Source organism: Tasmannia lanceolata, unplaced genomic scaffold (genome assembly GCF_043159265.1).
Source record: "Tasmannia lanceolata isolate RefF3 unplaced genomic scaffold, GAP_Taslan_0.1 ptg000018l, whole genome shotgun sequence".
Lineage (NCBI taxonomy): Eukaryota > Viridiplantae > Streptophyta > Magnoliopsida > Canellales > Winteraceae > Tasmannia > Tasmannia lanceolata.
In genome coordinates this window covers 51,928,811-51,948,172 of record NW_027518695.1, presented here as the reverse complement: position 1 = coordinate 51,948,172, position 19,362 = coordinate 51,928,811, and the positions used below count along the sequence as shown (strand labels likewise).

At 36.4% G+C, this 19,362-nt stretch overlaps 1 protein-coding gene across 1 annotated transcript; it reads right to left on the bottom strand.

The window, feature by feature from the left end:
* Positions 1–3,379: 3,379 nt before the first annotated feature.
* On the bottom strand, positions 3,380–18,346 carry LOC143850429 (putative disease resistance protein RGA3). The gene is made up of 4 exons (XM_077359681.1): positions 13,835–18,346; positions 13,520–13,563; positions 8,146–8,238; positions 3,380–3,651 (listed from the first exon to the last, which is right to left on the bottom strand). The coding sequence occupies exon 1, from the start codon at positions 17,932–17,934 to the stop codon at positions 13,852–13,854; it is 4,083 nt and encodes a 1,360-aa protein (XP_077215796.1). The 5' UTR covers positions 17,935–18,346; the 3' UTR covers positions 3,380–3,651; positions 8,146–8,238; positions 13,520–13,563; positions 13,835–13,851.
* Positions 18,347–19,362: the final 1,016 nt, after the last annotated feature.

Sequence of the window (19,362 nt, the reverse complement as noted above, 5' to 3'; positions counted from 1 at the left end):
TCACGGTCGCCCACCATATAATTTCTCCTTGGACCAACCCTATTCAATTTTCATTTAGAGGGACCTTCCGTCTATAATGATATCCCCATAAATTAACCATTGATGATATCCCCATAAATTAACCATAAGCGTATCATTTCTTTCAAATTCATGGAGAGAAAAAATCGTGCAAATTTTTTTTTTTCCATTGGAAATATTTTTCTTGCATTCCAAACAGGTCATGAAATATCTTTCAATTCCACCAAAACATATTCTTACTTGCACATTTAGGCCCTGTTTGTTTTGGATTATGAGAATTGGCTGTCATTCCAAAACTGATTGTTGGGCTAAAATTTATGTTTAATTTTGAGCTAATCCGGTAAGCTAAAACAGAGGGGATGGATTGATTTATTTAGAGAAACCAGGCAACTCATACCGATCAGAAGGTACAGAATAAAGTCTTGTGGTCAAGCGGTACACGCCTTTAGGTATAGGGGTCTCCAAAGAAGGCAATTCTTTGGACCAGTCCAAGGTGCCAAAAAACAGTTTTGAACTCACAAAGTGCATTTATAATCACATGGAAAACTATCAAAGTCAAACGGTTCGAACAAATATAGAATTAACTGTAGTTTGTTAAAATTGACCAATGGAAGTGCCCTTGTAGATGATTTTTTGCAAGGGCACCCTTCAGTTTATAATTCCTCAACGGAATAGGAATGAAAAAAGGAAATTAATTAATATTTGAATAAAAACACTAACACCCAGTTTGTTTGAGATTGTTGTGGGCTCCAAATCGATTATTGGATTCAAAATTAAGTCCAATAATTTGTTTGACTCGCACAATCGGTTTTCAGAATCTAAAACAGACAGGGCCTAAGGTAGAAACCCGTTTTATTCTAATAATTGTTTCCAATGCAAAAGAAATTTGAGAGAAAAATTGAGAAGTGATATATTGGCCCCTTTTTTATTTCCCTAGTAAAAAACAGGGTGAATATATCATTTCTCCGTTATTGGGTCCGGAATTTGATGACATGGGAGGGAGGGAGACAGAAGTGTTTTCAAGCTTTATGTTGAAAGGAACCGGGCCTTAGGGCTATTAGACTCAACACGGTAAAGTTAGCATTATGTTGTTTTGATAACCCCCACTTTTTATTTATAAAGTCATAAATTGTCACATGTTGTTTTGATAACTACAATTGTAATTATTCCCTAAATATTTGAATTGATATTGGCGCCTATTTTCTATTTTCTTAAGGGAAATGTTATCAGCACTACTATATATTAATGAGGGCACTCCACACTTTATTAAAAGTACGTTATGGTCTGCACCATAGGATGATCCAACTGTCCATTAGATGGGCCACAGCCTAAATAGGGTGTGCCCAAAAATTATTTCCATAGGTTGATCCTAACCCTCTGATCATTATAGTAGTGCTGATAACATTTCCCTTTCATAATTATAAAGTTTATGTTTTCATTCTATAAAATTAGGTTTGTTACAAATTATACTCTAGGATAAATTTTTTTCATTACCAGAGAAGATGATTTTTTTCTAACAAATTAAAATAATAATTCTCAGAAATGAGTTAAGAACCGGTTTCTTAGAATACAAGTCGACAGGGCCAACATACTGCTTCTCATTGGCGGGATATCAGATCATAGCCTCCGTGAGATATAACATGAAATCCAAATTAAATACTTTCCCCAATCATGGTCATAAAACATATCAGAAGCTTATCATAAATAAGAAATTAGAATCTCAAAAAACATGCTAGAATTTAATGTAGATAACAATTTGTCATAAAACATATTTTGGTATTTTCATGAATAAAATATCCAGGTCTCAAGAAAAGTTATTTCTAAATAGTAGAAATCTCGATAACACAATAGTTAGAAATCCTTTTTGAAGACATGCACAGCAATACATGTAAAATCTTGTTGTCAAAACTGCGAAGCAATAAATGGAAAATCTTTCGACAAGACATGCTAGACCCGGTTTCATCGAACAAGATGTTGAGAAAATCCGCTAGGTAAATCCGATCCGATCGTGCACAAATGAACAGAAAAGTAAAATAAGAAAATAAGCCACAAGATAAACATTGAGATTTTACGTGGTTAGGCCAATTCCTTTCCTTGCTTCTCTCACCCAAGCTTATCTTTTCATGTGCTAATCCATAATTGTCGACTATGAATCCTCTTCCAATTAGGTCTTTTCTTTCCTATTTTCTTCCTACAAGATCGTTCCCATTTGAATGGATTCTAATGGAGTTTACTCCCCATATTATAGGCCGTGAATCGAGTTTTCTCTCTGGTTTTTATTGTGTGATAGTTAACACCATATGCTTTTTTTTAATGGCAGGATAACTTTTATTAAACAGAAAAGGGAAAGGATAAACCTACAGACTGAGAATATCAGAGTAAACCCCAAAATAAAGATAAAAAAATATTAAGCATAACCAAGTCATGGGGAAGAAAATAAAAATCTCTAAATAGGCATATAGCTATCACAGAATGAGCAATTCGAACAGCTTCTTCCGAAAGGGAGATACATCCAATCATTTATTTCAAGTAATCCAATGAGGTGAGAGAATGTCCATCACGTGGAGGTAGGCCGACTATATTGTAACAAAGGTTTGATCCCCACTATATTGTAACAAAGATTTGAAGGTCCCGATGTATCGACCATTAGGAAATTTTGAAATATTCTCAAATAGATTGGACACAGTTATATAGAACTGTTTCTTGGACTATCGTTTGAAAAAAAAAACAAAAAACTGTCTGTTGGACTCTTTTTTTAATTAAAAACTGTCTATTGGACTCTTACTTTTTTTTTATTTATAAAAAACTGTCTATTGGACTCTTATATTTCCAACAACCACATTTTGAGCCCTACATGTGCCTCGTTGATGTGAAAAGGTACATTCATCCGGCCCGTGAATACATATCCACCCTATTGCTGTTCAGACCACCTTGATCGGATGATCTTAGCCCATTGACTTATTAGGCCTCCTTTTGGATTTCCCCAATAGAAATTTAAAGATTGATTTTCACAAGGCTTAATCTTTCAATGATTGTAGGACTTAGGGCTTGAGATTGTGGCTTTGGGTTGCAACCACAAGGTTTGGGTTCAATCCATGCCTATATACCTCGAAGAAAGAAAAAGACTAAAAGATCAAACAATGTTCTAGCTTTTGTTCAAAGATATCAATGCTGCCCACTAGTAAGGAAAGAAAAACAATTCATATAGATGGAGCTTCAAAAAAAAATTGGGTAGTGCATCCAAAGGCATTCAAAATAGAATTGCTAATGGAAATTTCATTGTTGGCCCTTTGGATTTTTTTTGTTGCTATTAAGAATACTGTAATGCAACAGTCTAGACTTTTTCCTATGCTAAAAAACAAGAACAACATGCTCTTTCATTTCATAAATTCAATCACAGGCTAATCTATGAGTCACATTTAAGTATAAAACCAATATGACAGTACAAAAAGAATAACAACATACATATTTATATTGCAATCATGAATTGCATACAAACCAATCATAGCTAAGTTTGTAGGGGGAAAACATAACCATACATTATTATCTCCTGGACAGAGGGCTGCAGATACACAGAATCTCACATTTTGTACTTTTTCCAACGAGAGAAGGGTGCCGACTAAATTCGCTAACCTGAAATGGAAAGATTTGCTAACCTGAAATGGAAAGATTAACATGTAACTTGAATTTATATTACTTTAATTTTAGATGAAATTGATACATCCCTGATTTGCTGCATAGCTATATTACATAAACATAGAATATCCAGAGAAATAACTCCATGGAATCTAAAGGTGGAGAAAAAACTACAGTACGACAAGTTCTTTACATAGTCATGTTCAACTGAAGCAAAATCTAAACAAGTGACAAATTCAAACAGTAATGAGTATTGAATGGAAAGCTAACTGAATATTTCAGAAAGTACCTAATAGAGAAATAACATTAAAATGAATTTAATCACCACCAATCTCTATTCAAAATAAGTATTACACTAGAACACTTGCAAAGGCAGTTAGGCAGCTGATAAGAAAATTATTTAGCCCCACTATTATTTAGTGAAGATTAAAACAATATATGGCCTTCTGTACTTTTTCTTGACGTCCCCAACAAAGGCTGAGCAAATCTATCCAACCAGATCTTAGACTATTAGTAGTATATGAGCAAGATGACGTATTCTCTTGGAATGTTGAGAATTATAATAAGATGACAGAATATTTTGAATATGGTGCACGTACTGTTTAGTCCCCATGCCCATTTCTGAGAGATTCAATCTCTCAAGGATAGATACAAATTTTGCAAGCTTGTTAATTTTTTTTCAGTCCCTGATGAGGAAAGAACTAAACCTTAATGCTCTGTTCGGTTGCTGGAAGTTTGGTGGGGGATTAGGAAAAGAAGAAATCAAAGGGAAGAAGACAAGAATATTAGATTGGGAGAAGAATAGTGGAAGATTGACCGGTGGTGTTCGGTTACGCGGCAATCCGCGAGAAGTTTAGCGGAAGATGTAGGGTGCCATTACCAAAATGAATGGTGGAAAAGAGAGAAAGGGAGAAAAGAGAATAAGACAAGAACTTCTTGAGATCTTCTCCTCAAATTCCACCAAAATGGTGAAATTTGGGGAGAAGATTATGGGGGGAGCATCTCCGCCACGTAGGCTCCACCTAGGATAAAAAGCAAGAATGATGTCTAGAAGTTGTCTAGTGGTCAAAGGTCTAAATGACAACCGAACACGCTTTGGGGAGATCTTTGGAAGATATCAATCATTTGAAACTCCTACAATCCCCCCAAAATGAGCAACCGAACAGGGCATAAGGGATGCTTTTTCTATGGAAGACAAACGCCTAGAAACTCTTCAGTTTTCTTAGTATTGGTAGACATTTCTGAGACATCATCTTTAATAAGTTTGATCAGAGCATCAGACCATTGTCATAACTTGCAACATTCTTTGAACCTTCTCGTATACCTCTCCTTCCATAACTCCAAAAGGATGAGGAGCAGCAAATCCTTCCATAATATAACTTTGTATCCAAAGAAGGAATACGTGTCACCAAAACATCAGATTGTATCTTGAGGAACTCAACGAAGGCTGAAAGAAAGAAAAAATTGAACAGAAATCCTTCAAATTGAAATTGAGCAGCTAAAAGTATATGCCTTGAAGATTCAGTATTTCCAGCTATGGATCCTACAATTCCTTATAAAGCTCCCTGACAACCCCTTCATCCATCTTGACCCTGGCTAATAGCCTAGATTGAGCCCGGGGACTGATCTTCCTGTTGGCTTTGCTACAACAGTATCCTAGGGTAAGGTCGGCGGGTGGCATAGCTAAATTCCTCATTGAGATGACTGGACAAACTCTCGACCTGATTGTTCCAGCGCAACGATTAATAGCATCTTTGGAACTCATTTCATTGAAGTAGTTAGGGCTCTAATTGAGTGAGCCGTGGATCATAAATGATGAGCGTTGCTTAATTTAACTAATCTCACAACTCAAGAATTTGGATAGAGTTAAGAGAAATGCCTAACTTATAAGAGGTAGAGAGCAAGTATTGTCATTGCAAATCATAAATCAAGCAATTTTCAGGGTACAACAAAATAGTCATTTCTCTTATATTATTACCTAAGAAGCCACTTCAAATCTTAAATCAAGCAATTTTCATGGTACAACAACCCAATAGGGTCCTCTTCAAGTCCAAACTTATGCTCTAACAGAACACACCAGTTGAGAGGTGCCTAAAGGAGCAATGCTTAAGCTATTGGGTACTGAAAGTACTATCATTAGGAGAAAGACATTTAATAAGTTATGCAAACATTTATTTTGCAACTCTCTGGATTGTTGATTACAGGTTTGGCATCTAGATTTCTTTAGTTTAGTTTTTCTACTTGTCAGTAGGAGGTATGGGCCAATATGTAGAGGTTTTAACTTTTTTAACTTCCAATTCTGTTTACTGATGCAACCTAATAAAATAAGTAATCAATGACAGCATTTTAATATATTTCTCTGCTCTCATATACAAGAATACAGGATTGTCAATACATTTCAGTGTTACATTACAGGCTACATAATCAAATTGTTTCACTACTTACGCTGTTATTTAGTAAATTATTTTTGTATTTGCTAAAATTTGTAGTCTCTCACTATTATGCGTTTTTTTAGCATATTCATACAGATTCTCAGTTAGCACAATAATGTTTCCTTGAATGTAAAGCCAATATCGAAGAATTATTAGAAGTTACAAAGTGAATGCCAGCTCCATGCACTCATAGTGCCACACACCCATATGGCTGAGTATTGGAACAATTGGGATTCATATTGTCTGATAGGGTTGTGAAGAGTGGTCCCAACACTTTCGCCAGTTGCTCCGAACCATGTCTTTGTTTGAGGCTTGGATAACATGGAGTTATCGGCCCCCCAAGTTTCCAAAATTAAAAATCAAAAAATAATTTATTGAGTATTTGAATTTATTGTCCTATTTTACTCCAAGTAAAATAAGTTTTATCCAATATTTTAGAATGTCGTGCACCATTTTATTCAGTAGGGTGCTAGCCATGCCAACTCAACTTAAGGTCATGACTAAAACCTGGTAATCTTTCTGAATACAACCACATGCCTAGGCTACATTATTATTTTTAAAGATAAAAATATATCATTTGAAAATAAAACCATGTGGTACAGCAAAATGGAACGAGATGTCCCAACAAAGAAGGTACCAAGCAGGTGACTAAAAAGTACTAACAACTCTATAACCCATCCGCTATGCCTAAGAAAAAACTAAATCTCAAAGAACCTGCCATCAGGAAAATAGTGCCTGAAACAAAACAGCAGCACAAAATGGATGAAACATTCGCTGCTTGGATAGATGTAGCAGGACGCGGACAGGAACAACAACCCCTCTGACGTGTACCACGAACTAATGCAAGGGGAGGGTGTTCTCAATGCTTTGCGAAGAGCGCTCCACGCTCTCTCCTTTGGTTCCTATTTGCAGTATCTTTAGCAGATGTCGAAATGTAGTTGAAGAATGTTGGACTAAATTTTTATAGATAGAATTCTAACAGCCATTTTGCTAAACTCCAAGGTCCATAGGACATTCTTCTACTACATCAATTGGCATGGATCACCTTTGACTAAGATTTCCGAATAGTTCTTCCTTGAAGATACAAAGAGCTGCCAAGAGTTCTACTTCATTAATCTATTGTAATCTTTGTTCATCTGTTTTTCATATAATACAAGATTGTCGTCTCTCCCATGGATGTAGGCACCATTTTCAAACCGCATAAAACACTCGTGTTATCATTATATTAGTTTTTTGTTTCCTTTTGTACGTGAGATTGAATTAGGCCTGTCAGATTTCTACAACTCCTATTCATCTAGGGTGATTGCGTGTATCTGTAGGGAATAGTCCCGCCCTAAAAATTGGGGTGGGGATATCCTATGTCTTAAAAAAAAAGATTACAACTACAACTCCTATTCAGGGCAAAGCTTCCAATCAAATGATGCAAACATTAAATTCATCTGTGGTAGGATCAACAGATGAAGAATCCAAAAGGGCTCAACTAGTAAGATTTCTAGGGCCGGACAAAACATGGTTTTGGTGTTGAAAAGCATACTACAGTTGCTCGGTTGCATCTGAACCATCAGTTTTTCAATGATTGTACAAGACTTAGGGATTGAGCCAGTGGCTTTGCATTGCAATCCCTGCCCACTTATGCTTTAGTAGAAAGTTACACACAATACACACCAGCAAAGCAAAGAAAAATTGTTAACAAAGACGGAGCTTCAAGAAACAATTTTGGCTGTGCATCTAGAGGCATTTTACATAGAATTGGTAATGGAGATTTCATTATTGGCTATTTCAATTTGTGGTAGCTATTAAGAATATTGCAATTCAACTCTCTGAACTTGTTTCTTCTTCCTTTTTTGTTCTATTCTAAAAAACGAACCACATATTGGGTCAAAAGACAGTTCATGAGGCTCCTTTAGGAAGTCCTGAAGAATCAGACCAATATAACAATACAAAAGGAAAGGAAAACATCAAAATGTATGCAGATTTATCTTTGTGGTTGATTGCATGGTAACCAAGCAAAACTTTTTTTGTACAGAGGTACCTATTGGTTATTAAATTCTATACTTACATGATGTTCAAGATCTGTTCTAGACTGCATATTTAGATAATATGCCATCTGTATTGTTCCATAAGAGAATGGTGCCCGCTGAATTCGCTTAACCTGAATGAAAAGATTAGCATGTAAGTTGACATATATATTACTTGAACTTCACGTCAATTTGGTACGTCTTTGATTTATTGCTTAGATGGAATACACAAACATAACAATTTTGAGATAAATAAAGTCATGGAATGTAAAGTTGTAGAAAAACTACAGGATGAACATTCTTTTCGCTGCATGTTCAACTAAAGCAACATCTAAACAAGTAGATAATTCAAACGATAATGGGTATTCAGAAAAACGTAACTGAATAATAAAGAATTGAATGACCTTGTACTCGTAGAAATAATTTGTTGGAAGAGTCTACAGTGAGACAATTATAAAATTTTTGGTAAATTTTTTTAAAGAGGAGAGTATGATCTATGTGGGATTTCCATTTTTGGAGAGAGAGAGAGATGGATTAGGGTTTTGAAAAGAAGATAGAATTGAGAACTATATAGAAGAGGAAAAAGGATCTATGGCTTCGAAGGGTGTAAGAAGGAAAACTGTGTATCTAATAGGAGGTTAAACTCAATCCCTTGTTAAGGAAACTTGAACCCTATTGTATGGAATGGTGTAATATCTTCTATAATCATGTAAGAGAGAGAGAGAGAGGAGAAATCCTTCATAGGGGAAAATAATCTGTTTTTCTTTGTTCTATTAATGAGCTTGACAATGTATTTTGCATAAAAGAAATTACCAAAAAACTAAAATACCATAATAAATAGAAATTAACATGCACGGATAGACGTAGATAGATGACATGTTTCAAATGCTCGCTAGTACAGAATGTTCAACAAAGTCAAACTAAGAAGTGGCTAGATCAAATCCGAATCAACTCGGGTAATGAATGGCAAGACCACATTCAAGGCAAAAAATAGTCTCATTGGATGGCTTCTGATGCAAGCTACTTTTGTTTTTTGGCAAGATGTTCACTTGTGTGGAGTTCCAAAATGGTGCGTTGAATGAAAACCCAATGGCGACTTTCTTTCCAAGCGAGGGAGAATGATGTCATCCAAAGAATATAAGTCACATGGTTCACAAGGAGGAGGCCATCTTTGCCATGATAAAAGTGGATGAAATTAAAAAGAACAAAAGAAAGAGTCGAAAAGGAAGTTAACATAAAAAGGAGGCATATTGGTGAGTCTGCTATCAGTTGGTATGCTTATGGGTGGACTGGAAGTTTCAGGCTCCATGTTGTATGGGTTTTTACACTTGTGGGATGTCTCGTCCCCTCTGTTGTATTTACTCTTACAGCAATAAAAAATCTGTTACCTTTTCAAAAAAATAAAACATAAAAAGAAGGAATTTGAATAGAGAAAAGAATGTTGGTCAATCTACTGTGACCACATATTGCGGGTCCAAATGGTAGTTATGAGTTGCCAATCGTTGACCTATATGCATTGTAGACTGTTTCTAGGATGAATGCAGTTAGTATTTGAATTTTCCATGCATTGTAGGTTGCATAACTTTACCTTTCATAGTTTGCTATTCTTTGTAAGTTGTTCGAAATCTTCAATGATAGCCTCTATCAGATAAGGGAGTTGGTTCATAGTTCATGTATGGAACTTTTGATTGATATGACATTTGTACTTAAAAGATTGAAAGCTGGTAATTGTGAGGAATATAGAATTGCCGAGCAGCCTTTCTTCCCTTCAACTTCGGGGTAGTGTTAAATGTTATCTTATCGTTGGCATTGAAATTATCTTTATCTCCTCCACATCCTTCTTTGTGCTTTGTACCCATGTTCTAGCTATTTGTATTTGGATAGCTTTGAATTTTCGTCAAACATGTAATAGGAGAAATAGTCATCGTTTGTTTCTCGGAAGTAGGTAAATCGATAGTTTTTATAATTTAAAAGTTGTTTTTTCTGAGTTTTCTAGGCAAAGAATATTATTACTTAAGTTTCAATAGTTATAGAGTACCAAGGAGACATTTTTTTGGGTTCATTTAGAAAGTACTATCAGTTTAGGACTAGGAAGTTATGGTGTAGACATTAGAAGAAGCTTTTTGTACAAGGACTCTCCACATAATTCATGGTAACCTTTCAATGGAATAGTTCATGATTATACCTTTCAATGGAAATTTTTATTCACAAACAATTCATGATTGTTAATTTTAATGGATCTTTTTTACTGCTTCTATGAAAAAACAGTTCATGATTTTGGAATTTTTTTATTTATTGGGAAATTTCTATAGGAATTTTTAAAATTTTCTATCTCTCTACTTCATTGTTCGAATTAAAGTTTTTTGGGTGGGTAAGCTGGGGTTTGGGGGACCCCTACGAGGGAATTAACGAAAGAAAAGTATTATAATCGTATATAATGCTCTCCTGATTGATCAAGTTGGAGGGGATGATGAGGAGAGGGATGTTCACCCCCTTGGGCAGCACCTTTTTGACAATAGATGGCTGCAGCATTGGTTTCTCTTCATACATTAAAAAAATCTTCCAATTCATGTTGTGTTTACTTTTGATTTACATCAGTTATACATTAATCATGACTACTAGATATGTATGTTCCTAATCACTATTTGAAGTTTCAGCAATCATGTTTCATATTGGGCTCTGGAGGCTTGGCACGAATCAACTGGGATTAATTTTTATACATTAAGACTGAGATCAATAGACAAATATGGAAAAAGGAACGATCAGTCCCTTCCAATGAGGCTTAATTTTCATATTTTGTCATGTAAGATGAACTCTATTTATAAATATGAATGGATCATGCAATAATCCTCCTTTGGAGAAGATAGTATATGCATTTGGAGGTTTGAATAAAGGAATATTTTCTTCTTTATGAAAATTTTCTGGTCTCTGCTTCAAGGAAATTTAATCTAGACTGGATATGGAGGTACTATGATGGAAGAAAGACAATTTTCTCCAGATGTAGCAAGATGAGTTGACATTATTGCGTAGGGTGGTTGATAGTTTGGGATAAAGAAAAATCCAAAACAACCTTGCATGTAATTTTACAAAAGCAAATTGGTCATTGGACTGAAATCCATATATAGAAACTTAATATGGATGACAATGAAATGAACTCTTCCCAACCAAATTGGCTTGAGAACATGTTCAGTCTATAGAAACTATCTAATATAGGATTGAGTTTATATGAAAGGAAATAATAAGCTTATTCTAACATAATATATTTCATAAATAGACCCCCAAAAGGAAATTCTTTACAAAGAAGAAGTAAAAGGTCAACTTTTTGTTGTCTACTATATTGTATTAATTCTAAATCTAGAAACCACAGTTCCCCATTTATCTTTTCTTGTACAAGAAATCATGGATACAGTCTTTAGAATCACATTTAGCCCCAACTGAGACTTTTGACTAACCTCGGTGAATGGATAAAGGCATCCAAAAATGACGGAGAAGGGGAAACATATGGAAACAGGCAGGGATCATTCATTTTTTTGGGGTAGGTGAGCTAGGATATAACCTCCAACTTCTTTATCATTCTTTATTTGGTAGGCCTAAACTAAAAGAGTAGATGAGAATTTGAAAGAAATTGGAGAAAGTTTAGAGCAATAAAAAGTTGCAACTAAGAAAGGTCCAATGAAGCAATTTAAGTTAACATGTGTGTGTGTGTGTGTGTTTAACTCTTTCTTATTTAACAAAAAAGAAGTCAATATGCCAGTGTGTTTGCGTGTGTGTTTTTAATTTTTCTTATTTAGCAAAAAAATTCAATGTGTGTGCACACGTGTGAGAAAGAGGGAGAGATAGAGACAGAGGTACAGGCAAGTTGGAAAATTAATTTAATGTTGATGCTAAGTTCTAATAGAAGCTGCTGTAATAAATGCAAAAGAGAAACCTTTAGACACCACTCCATCTTCTTATAAGCATATGGAATGTAACTGTTTGCAAATCAAATCACCAATAAAAAAGATACAAAGAATAATAACAAGGAACGACCAATGAATAGAAAGCTCAATAAAAGTCCATGGTGGCTTGTTTGACATTAATAATCTTAGTTACACATATTGATCACATTCTTAATGAAGACAGCTTTTTTCTTCTGGAGAAACTGAAACTAATTGTAAAAGGAGAACAGAGAAAAATAAAACATATACTGCACCAAGGGAAAAAGCCAATAAAGGAAAAAGAAAAGGAAAACACATAAGAACCAAAGCAGCCTGAACAGTGCTTAAATTCAACGATGGGTACTCGGTAAATTCATCCCAGTTGGATTCTTTTTGTTACAAAAAGGGTAACAATTTATTCTAGACTACTAGGTAAGTAAATTCGAAAATAAATGAAGAAAAATGTAAGAACCACTCTAATAACATCATATCAACTAATGTCAGATTTGATTTTGGAGAATAAAAATTCAACCTAGACATACAACAAAGGAAAACATTTAACCTACTTTGAACCATGTAAGACAGAATTTTGTATGGGCATCTAGAATTTCTTTGAGTAGATGTTTTTTCCGGCATCATGTTGTTCAATTCTAATCTATAGAGCTAGAACAAAGAGTCTGGCAAATCTCTTACACAAGTATTCTACTAGCATCACATCAACTAATTTGGAATTTGATTTTAGATTAAAATATCTCAACCTAGACATACTAACAAAGAAAGCATTCTACTAGCATCACATCTTGCATGTACCTCTCAACCTAAAAATTAACAGAGTTTTGATGCTCAGTTCTAACAGAAGTTGGCATAATAAATTCAAGAGGGAAACCTTTAGAGTGTAGACACAATTTCATCTTCTTATAAGTATAGGGAATGTAATCAATTGCAAATGAAATCACGAATCAAATAACATTTAAAGGAAACCAACACTTAATAAAAAGGAAGAAGAGTTGAAGAGTTGAATGCCTAAAATTTCAGCCACAAGATCAATTAATAGAATGATAACAAGAAATAATGACAAGGAACAACCAATGAGTAGCAAGGAAAATAAAAATCCATGGTGGCTGGTTTGACTTTGTTAATGTTAATTATGGACGGATCTCACATTCATACATTGATCAAATTCTCAAGTAATGTTACATATACAAAGATATTTTTTTTCTTTTTTCAAGGATTAGTTGAAACTTGTTGAAAAAGGAAAACAAAGAAAAGTACAACAAACACTCCACCCAAGGAACATAAATCAAAGGGTCCAAAACAGAGCATAAATTCAATGAAGCATAAAAGATAAATTCATCCCAGTTAGGGTTCCTTTTGTCTCAAACAAGTCATAATCTACTATATATTAGGCAAAGACTAAGACAAAAAATATTGAGATATAATGAAAAAATTAAAGAAATGATTGGATTGGGGAGAAGAAAGTGGGGTAATTTTCACTTGCCTTTTCTTTTAATTTTTCATGGATGAGTGTCCTTCTTTATGAACCTGAAATTCCTTTGTTTTGTAAGAAAGTGAAAGAGAGAAAATGAGGAAATGAAAAGAGATAGAGAGAAATTGAGGTTTATTATTCTTTAAAATAAATAATGGATTGAAATCTATTCATATGATTAATAAAATCCAAGAGCCCTAATTTGGGATTGAACCTCTAGCTCAATGGTTAAGGCTTTTTCATCAACCTGGAGGTCGGAGGTTCAATCCCATCTTACATACCAAAAAATAAATAAAACAAAGGCCAAGAGGAGAGACAGTCGTGTACCTTCTCCAGAGTAGTCTTCAAACCCCCGAGTAATTTATCCATTTGGTGGGGATGTGTAAGATATTGGGCCAAGATTGGTCTCCGACCTTTTGACACTGTTTCTCTACTTCCGGACAGCCATAAATATGTAATCTCTGAAGCGTGGGGGGCAGCCCTTCCTCCGGCAAGGAAAGGAGTTGAGGACACCGACTAATGGTCAATGTTTCGAGGGAGGTGAGGTTCTTCAACATCCCCTTGGGCAGGGATTTCAGATTATCACAAGAATAGATACCGAGGGTTTTAAGCGTGGGGGGCAGTAGCATGCTTGGAGAGAATTCGAGTTGTGAACATTCAGCAATATCCAAGGCTTGGAGGGATGTAAGGTTGTTAGAAAAGATCTCAACATTATCAACTGCGAGATATGTAAGCATGTTGAGCATTCCCTCTGGAAACTGCTGCATTAGAGGGCACTTGCTAATTGCCATTATACGGAGGCCGATGATGTTTGGCAATGACTCTAGTTGTCGACAGTTCTTAATAGTAAAGTCTTCGAGGGAGGTGAGGATATTACGCATCCCCTTGGATAGGGACTTGAGATTAGGACACTCGCAGATCCTGAGAGATGTAAGCGTGGTGGGTAGCTCCTCCTCGCCTGCCAATGATTCCAATTGCGGACAATTTTTAATGTCCAAGACTTTGAGGGACGTAAGGTTGCTGAAAATCCCCTTGGCCATGGATTTCAGATTAGAACATGAGGATATCTCAAGGGATTCAAGTGTGGGGGGCAGTTCCTCCAATGACTCCAATTGCGGACAATTTCTAATTGCCAAGACTTTGAGGGATGCAAGGTTGCTGAAAATCTCCTTGGACATGGATTTCAGATTAGAACATGAGGATATCTCAAGGGATTCAAGTGTGGGGGGCAGTTCCTCCAATGACTCCAATTGCGGACAATTTTTAATTACCAATATTTTGAGCGATGTAAGGTTGTTGAAAATCCCCTTGGACATGGATTTCAGATTAGAACAAGAGAATATCGTAAGGGATTGAATAGTGACGGACAGTTCCTCCTCTGGCAAGAATGGGCATTGAGTAACCAAGTCCAGATGTTGGAGGGAACTCAGTTTTCCTAGCCCCCTTGTAGGCGCACACTTGAGGCTATCACAACCGTCGGATATACCGAGAGATCTAAGCGTGATGGGAAGGCCCTCCTCGTCGTCTCCCAATGACTCGAGTTTAGGACACCCCACAATTTGTAAATATTGGAGAGAAGGAAGGTCATGCAACCCGACCTCCTTTGGCCAAGACACCAACTCAGTACAGTTAGTGACATGCAATTTCTCAAGTGCGGTTAAGGGTTGAAGAAATCCAGCGGGTAAGGATGTCAAGCCTTTAATAAAGCCAATTCGTAATGACTTTAGAGTAGTGAGGCAAGTAACCAAAGCCAATACCATCTCATTACACTTTCCTAATTCCAAATTACTAATGGATGGGAGGTGGGGAAATCTCTGCAGCTTAGGACAATTTGATATTTTTAGTGTACAAAGGCATGGCATGTCCCCTTCCCTTGCTCCACACCATTCCTCCAAATTCGGCATGTTTACCAGCTCTAACTCCTCCAATGATGGAAAACCCTTAATAACCTTATTGGACCTACCAATAAACTCGCCTTCAATATGTTTCAATCCATCCATTCCATTAATCTCAAGGTTCTTGAGGAAAGGTAGCTGGCCAAGGGGTGGAAGCTGTTGGCAATTCAAACATCGATACAGACTAACAGTGCTCAGATTCATCAGATTATCGTTCATCATCCACCGGGGGAAACTAACACCACCATATGATAAAATCTTTAGGGTTTTGATGTTGGTGTGAGGTTGGAGGCTTTCAAGTACCTCCTCATCAACTGCAATACCTCGTGGATTATTATTGCTCCATTCTAATGTCAACTCATCAAGGTACTCTTTCTTCTTCAAATTGGCTGCTTTGCCTTCCTTCTCATCTATCACATTCTCCAAATTTGAAATGTGAATATTTCCCCTCAACTCTGTCAAGTTCTTTAACTCCCTTATTCCACATCCACTTTCTTTGCCCACAACAAATATAGTCAGTGTTTGAAGAGTTATTAATTTCCCAAGTTCCGGCGGCGTAGAAATCTTACAACCCTCCAAAGTGAGATGCCGTAAGTTAATTAGGTTGCTGGTGGACTTTGGTAGCTTAGTAAGTTGATTGCAATAGCAAAGTTTCAGTGTTTGCAGATTATAGAGGCTAGCAATTGATTCAGGCAAGGTTGCAATACTCGTAAAAGAGAAATCCAGGTACCTCAAATATTTTAATTTGCCAATAGAATCCGGCAAATCTCTTATACAAGCATTACGCAAATCTAACACTCGTAAGCATCTCAATTTTAGGAAGAAATCATGAGCAACTTGCTTAGTGAGTGTTTCGTACCTTGGCAGTAGTAGAAATGTTCGCAACCTCTCAGATTCATGAAAGGACTCGAAAATTCTTGAGTGTTCATCGCGTTGCCATACTGATGCATGACGAACCTTTGCAGTGATATTCCAAGAGTCAGCGCTATTCTTTATTCTGAAGTATTCGTCACCAGAAACGGATTGCGCAAGGTCATGAATTAAGTCATGCATCTTGTAGCGTGATCCGTAATATTGAAAGAAGGACCTTGACATCAACTCATCAAAATACTCGAAACCTATGTCTTCCAATCGCTTCCTTCCTTCATGTTGGATAAATCCTTCTGCAATCCAAAGTTGGATTAGAGTGTCCTTGTCAAATTCATAATCCTTTGGAAACAGGGAGCAATACACAAAGCATTGTTTCAGACATGCAGGCAAGTGATCGTAGCTAAATTTTAGTATTGGAATAATATCATTTCTCATCTTTGATATTTCCCACATTTCACTTCCAAGGATATTCTTCCACTTGTTCTCATCGGTATTTGAACGTAAGAGACCTCCAAGAGCTTCTATTACCAAAGGCAACCCATTGCACTTTTTCACGATCTTCTTTCCAATTGCTACTAAGTTTGGAGGTACATCTGAGCTTCCCACTATGAATGCCCATCGTGTAAACAAGGACCAGCTGTCATCGTCGTCTAAACAACCCAACTTATAGGCGGGAATTGTGCCCATGATTCTTGAAACCTCTGAACTTCGAGTAGTTATTATAATTCTACTTCCGTTTGCCCCAGAACTGAATGGGGACTGTAGCCTCTGCCAATCATTATCATTGTCATGCCATACATCATCTAGGACGAGTAGAAATCTCTTGCCACTCAATTTTTCCTTGAGGCTAACTTGAAGTGGATCAATCTCGTTAAGATCACAAGAGTTCTTTGTCACTGATTCCATAATTGCTTTTGTTAGTCTACACATATCAAAATCTTCAGAGACGCAGACCCATCCTCGAACTGAAAAATGATCTCCCACCCTTTCATCATTGTAAATAAACTGGGCGAGAGTTGTCTTTCCGAGGCCCCCAATGCCGACAATAGGAATAATAGATATATCCTTGGACGACGACGACGATGTGGATTCATCCAGTAGCAATTTTACTATCTTCTCTTTATCCTTATCCCGACCGAATATATTTGATTCGTTTATTAAGGAGCTAGTCAGCGATTTCCTTTTTATTTCACGCCGCCTCCCTCCATCTCCTTGTTTGAGATGAAGGTCGTGCCTCTCCTTTGCAATTTTGTCCAGTCTCTCCTGAATTTCCTTTATCTTCTGTACGATCGTCTTATCTCGAGACAAAAATGGGATGGAATTAAAAAGAGCAGAAAAGAAGTTGGATAGCGGATGCTTCCTCTTTCTGGATTGATTTCCGCCTTCCAATTTTAATCGGAGCACGTCCGTTGCAAACTCTTCCACTACATCATCCGCGTCGTACGCAACATCCTTAAGCTTTCGAAGCCAATCTTTAACTTCATGACTGATTACTTGCTGCTCTTCAGCATCTTGAAGCACAGCTTGAATTGTGGATAATGTGCTGGAAAGGTTTTCGATCTCCTCATCAATACCCCACCGTAATTTAATAATCTCTTTTATGGATTCCTCCCATTTGCCAACGATTGCATCAACAAGAGGGGATAGTAAGTAATCTGCCATACCTTGTTCTAGTATTGGAGAGACAAACTAACAAATCGTGCTTAAAAAAAAGCAAGATTAGAACAGTAAGATAAGAACTCAAAACGCCTCTGGTTTTTTTTAGAACAGAGAGCCTCTTGCAGTGGGGGAAAACAAGTAATGAATCATTATTTTCCTCATGTTCAATATGGCCCACAAAGAGCATCACACGATAAAAAAAAACCCCACATTAAAAGCGCTGTTTCTACGTTCTTTTGACGAAAAATGGGTGTATGACAAATTTTACACGGAAAGACGGGCAGTGATATATTCACCCTCTTTTATGTATGAATTCACCCAGTAATTTTCAAAATGGACGGTGCAGCCCACACCATAGGATGATCCAAACCGTCCATTTGATGGGCCAAAACGTAAATAGATTGTGCCAAAAAAAAAATCATTACCATAGGATGATTCTAACTCTCCGATCTAAAGAGGGACTCAAATTGTGAAAAATTCTATAGATCGGACAGTTGGGATCATCCTATGGAATTGATTTTTGGGGCACAACCTATTTACGTGTGGCCCATCAAATGGACAGTTTGGATCATCCTATGGTATGGGCTGTACCTTCCATTTTGAAAAAATTGGGGTGAATTCATACATAGAAGGGGGTGAATTTATCACCGCCCGGAAAGAAAAGTAAGTTGATTGTGAGGCAAGCCCAAAAAGAAAAAGTTGCAATAATTCATCTATGAGATGATTTGAAACGTTGGCTTGATTGACCATGCTCTGGATCTCCTATATATATGCCCCAAAAATCATACAAATCTTTCCATCTTGACATCACATAGCATGGCCCATCAAATGGATGGATTAGATTAGTTGCCAATCATATGTAATTCATGGGATCATACTAGTGGTACATCTCAAATCGTTAGTATAGCACCAGTGGGGAGATTTTTACTAATCAAATGAGGCCCATTTAAGCACTAGTTAATGTCATCAAACAATAGTTAAGAAAAGCAAAATTTAATTGTGCCATTAATAGTCAAATATGCAATAATTCATCTATCTCATTCACGTGCTCAAGCCAACGAGCACCATACATTAGAAAAAAGCTAAGGTGGACGGCTCAGTTGAAGAAAGATAAAAAAATCTTAGTACGAGTTTCATACCGGGCAACAAGAAATAACTAGGCAAAACTTGGATCACTACTGGAATCAAATGGAGAAGCTCCAAAAACAAGATTAGAACTCTAAGATTATATCTTCTCTACAACATGATAAAGTTTACACTCGTTTTTTTCCCTTCAAATCAATCATGTTTAGAGCTTTCCAGGAAAGGCTAAGTCGTTGATTTTTTAGGCATTAATCAATCATGTTTAGAGCTCTCTGTCTTTTAGCACAGAGAGCCTCTTGCAGTGGGGAAAAACAAGTAATGGATCATTCTTTTGACGTAAAATGGGTG

Bases quoted from the DNA above. Each gene is read 5' to 3' on its own strand.
- LOC143850429 (XM_077359681.1), bottom strand. From the start codon at position 17,934: ATGGCAGATTACTTACTATCCCCTCTTGTTGATGCAATCGTTGGCAAA.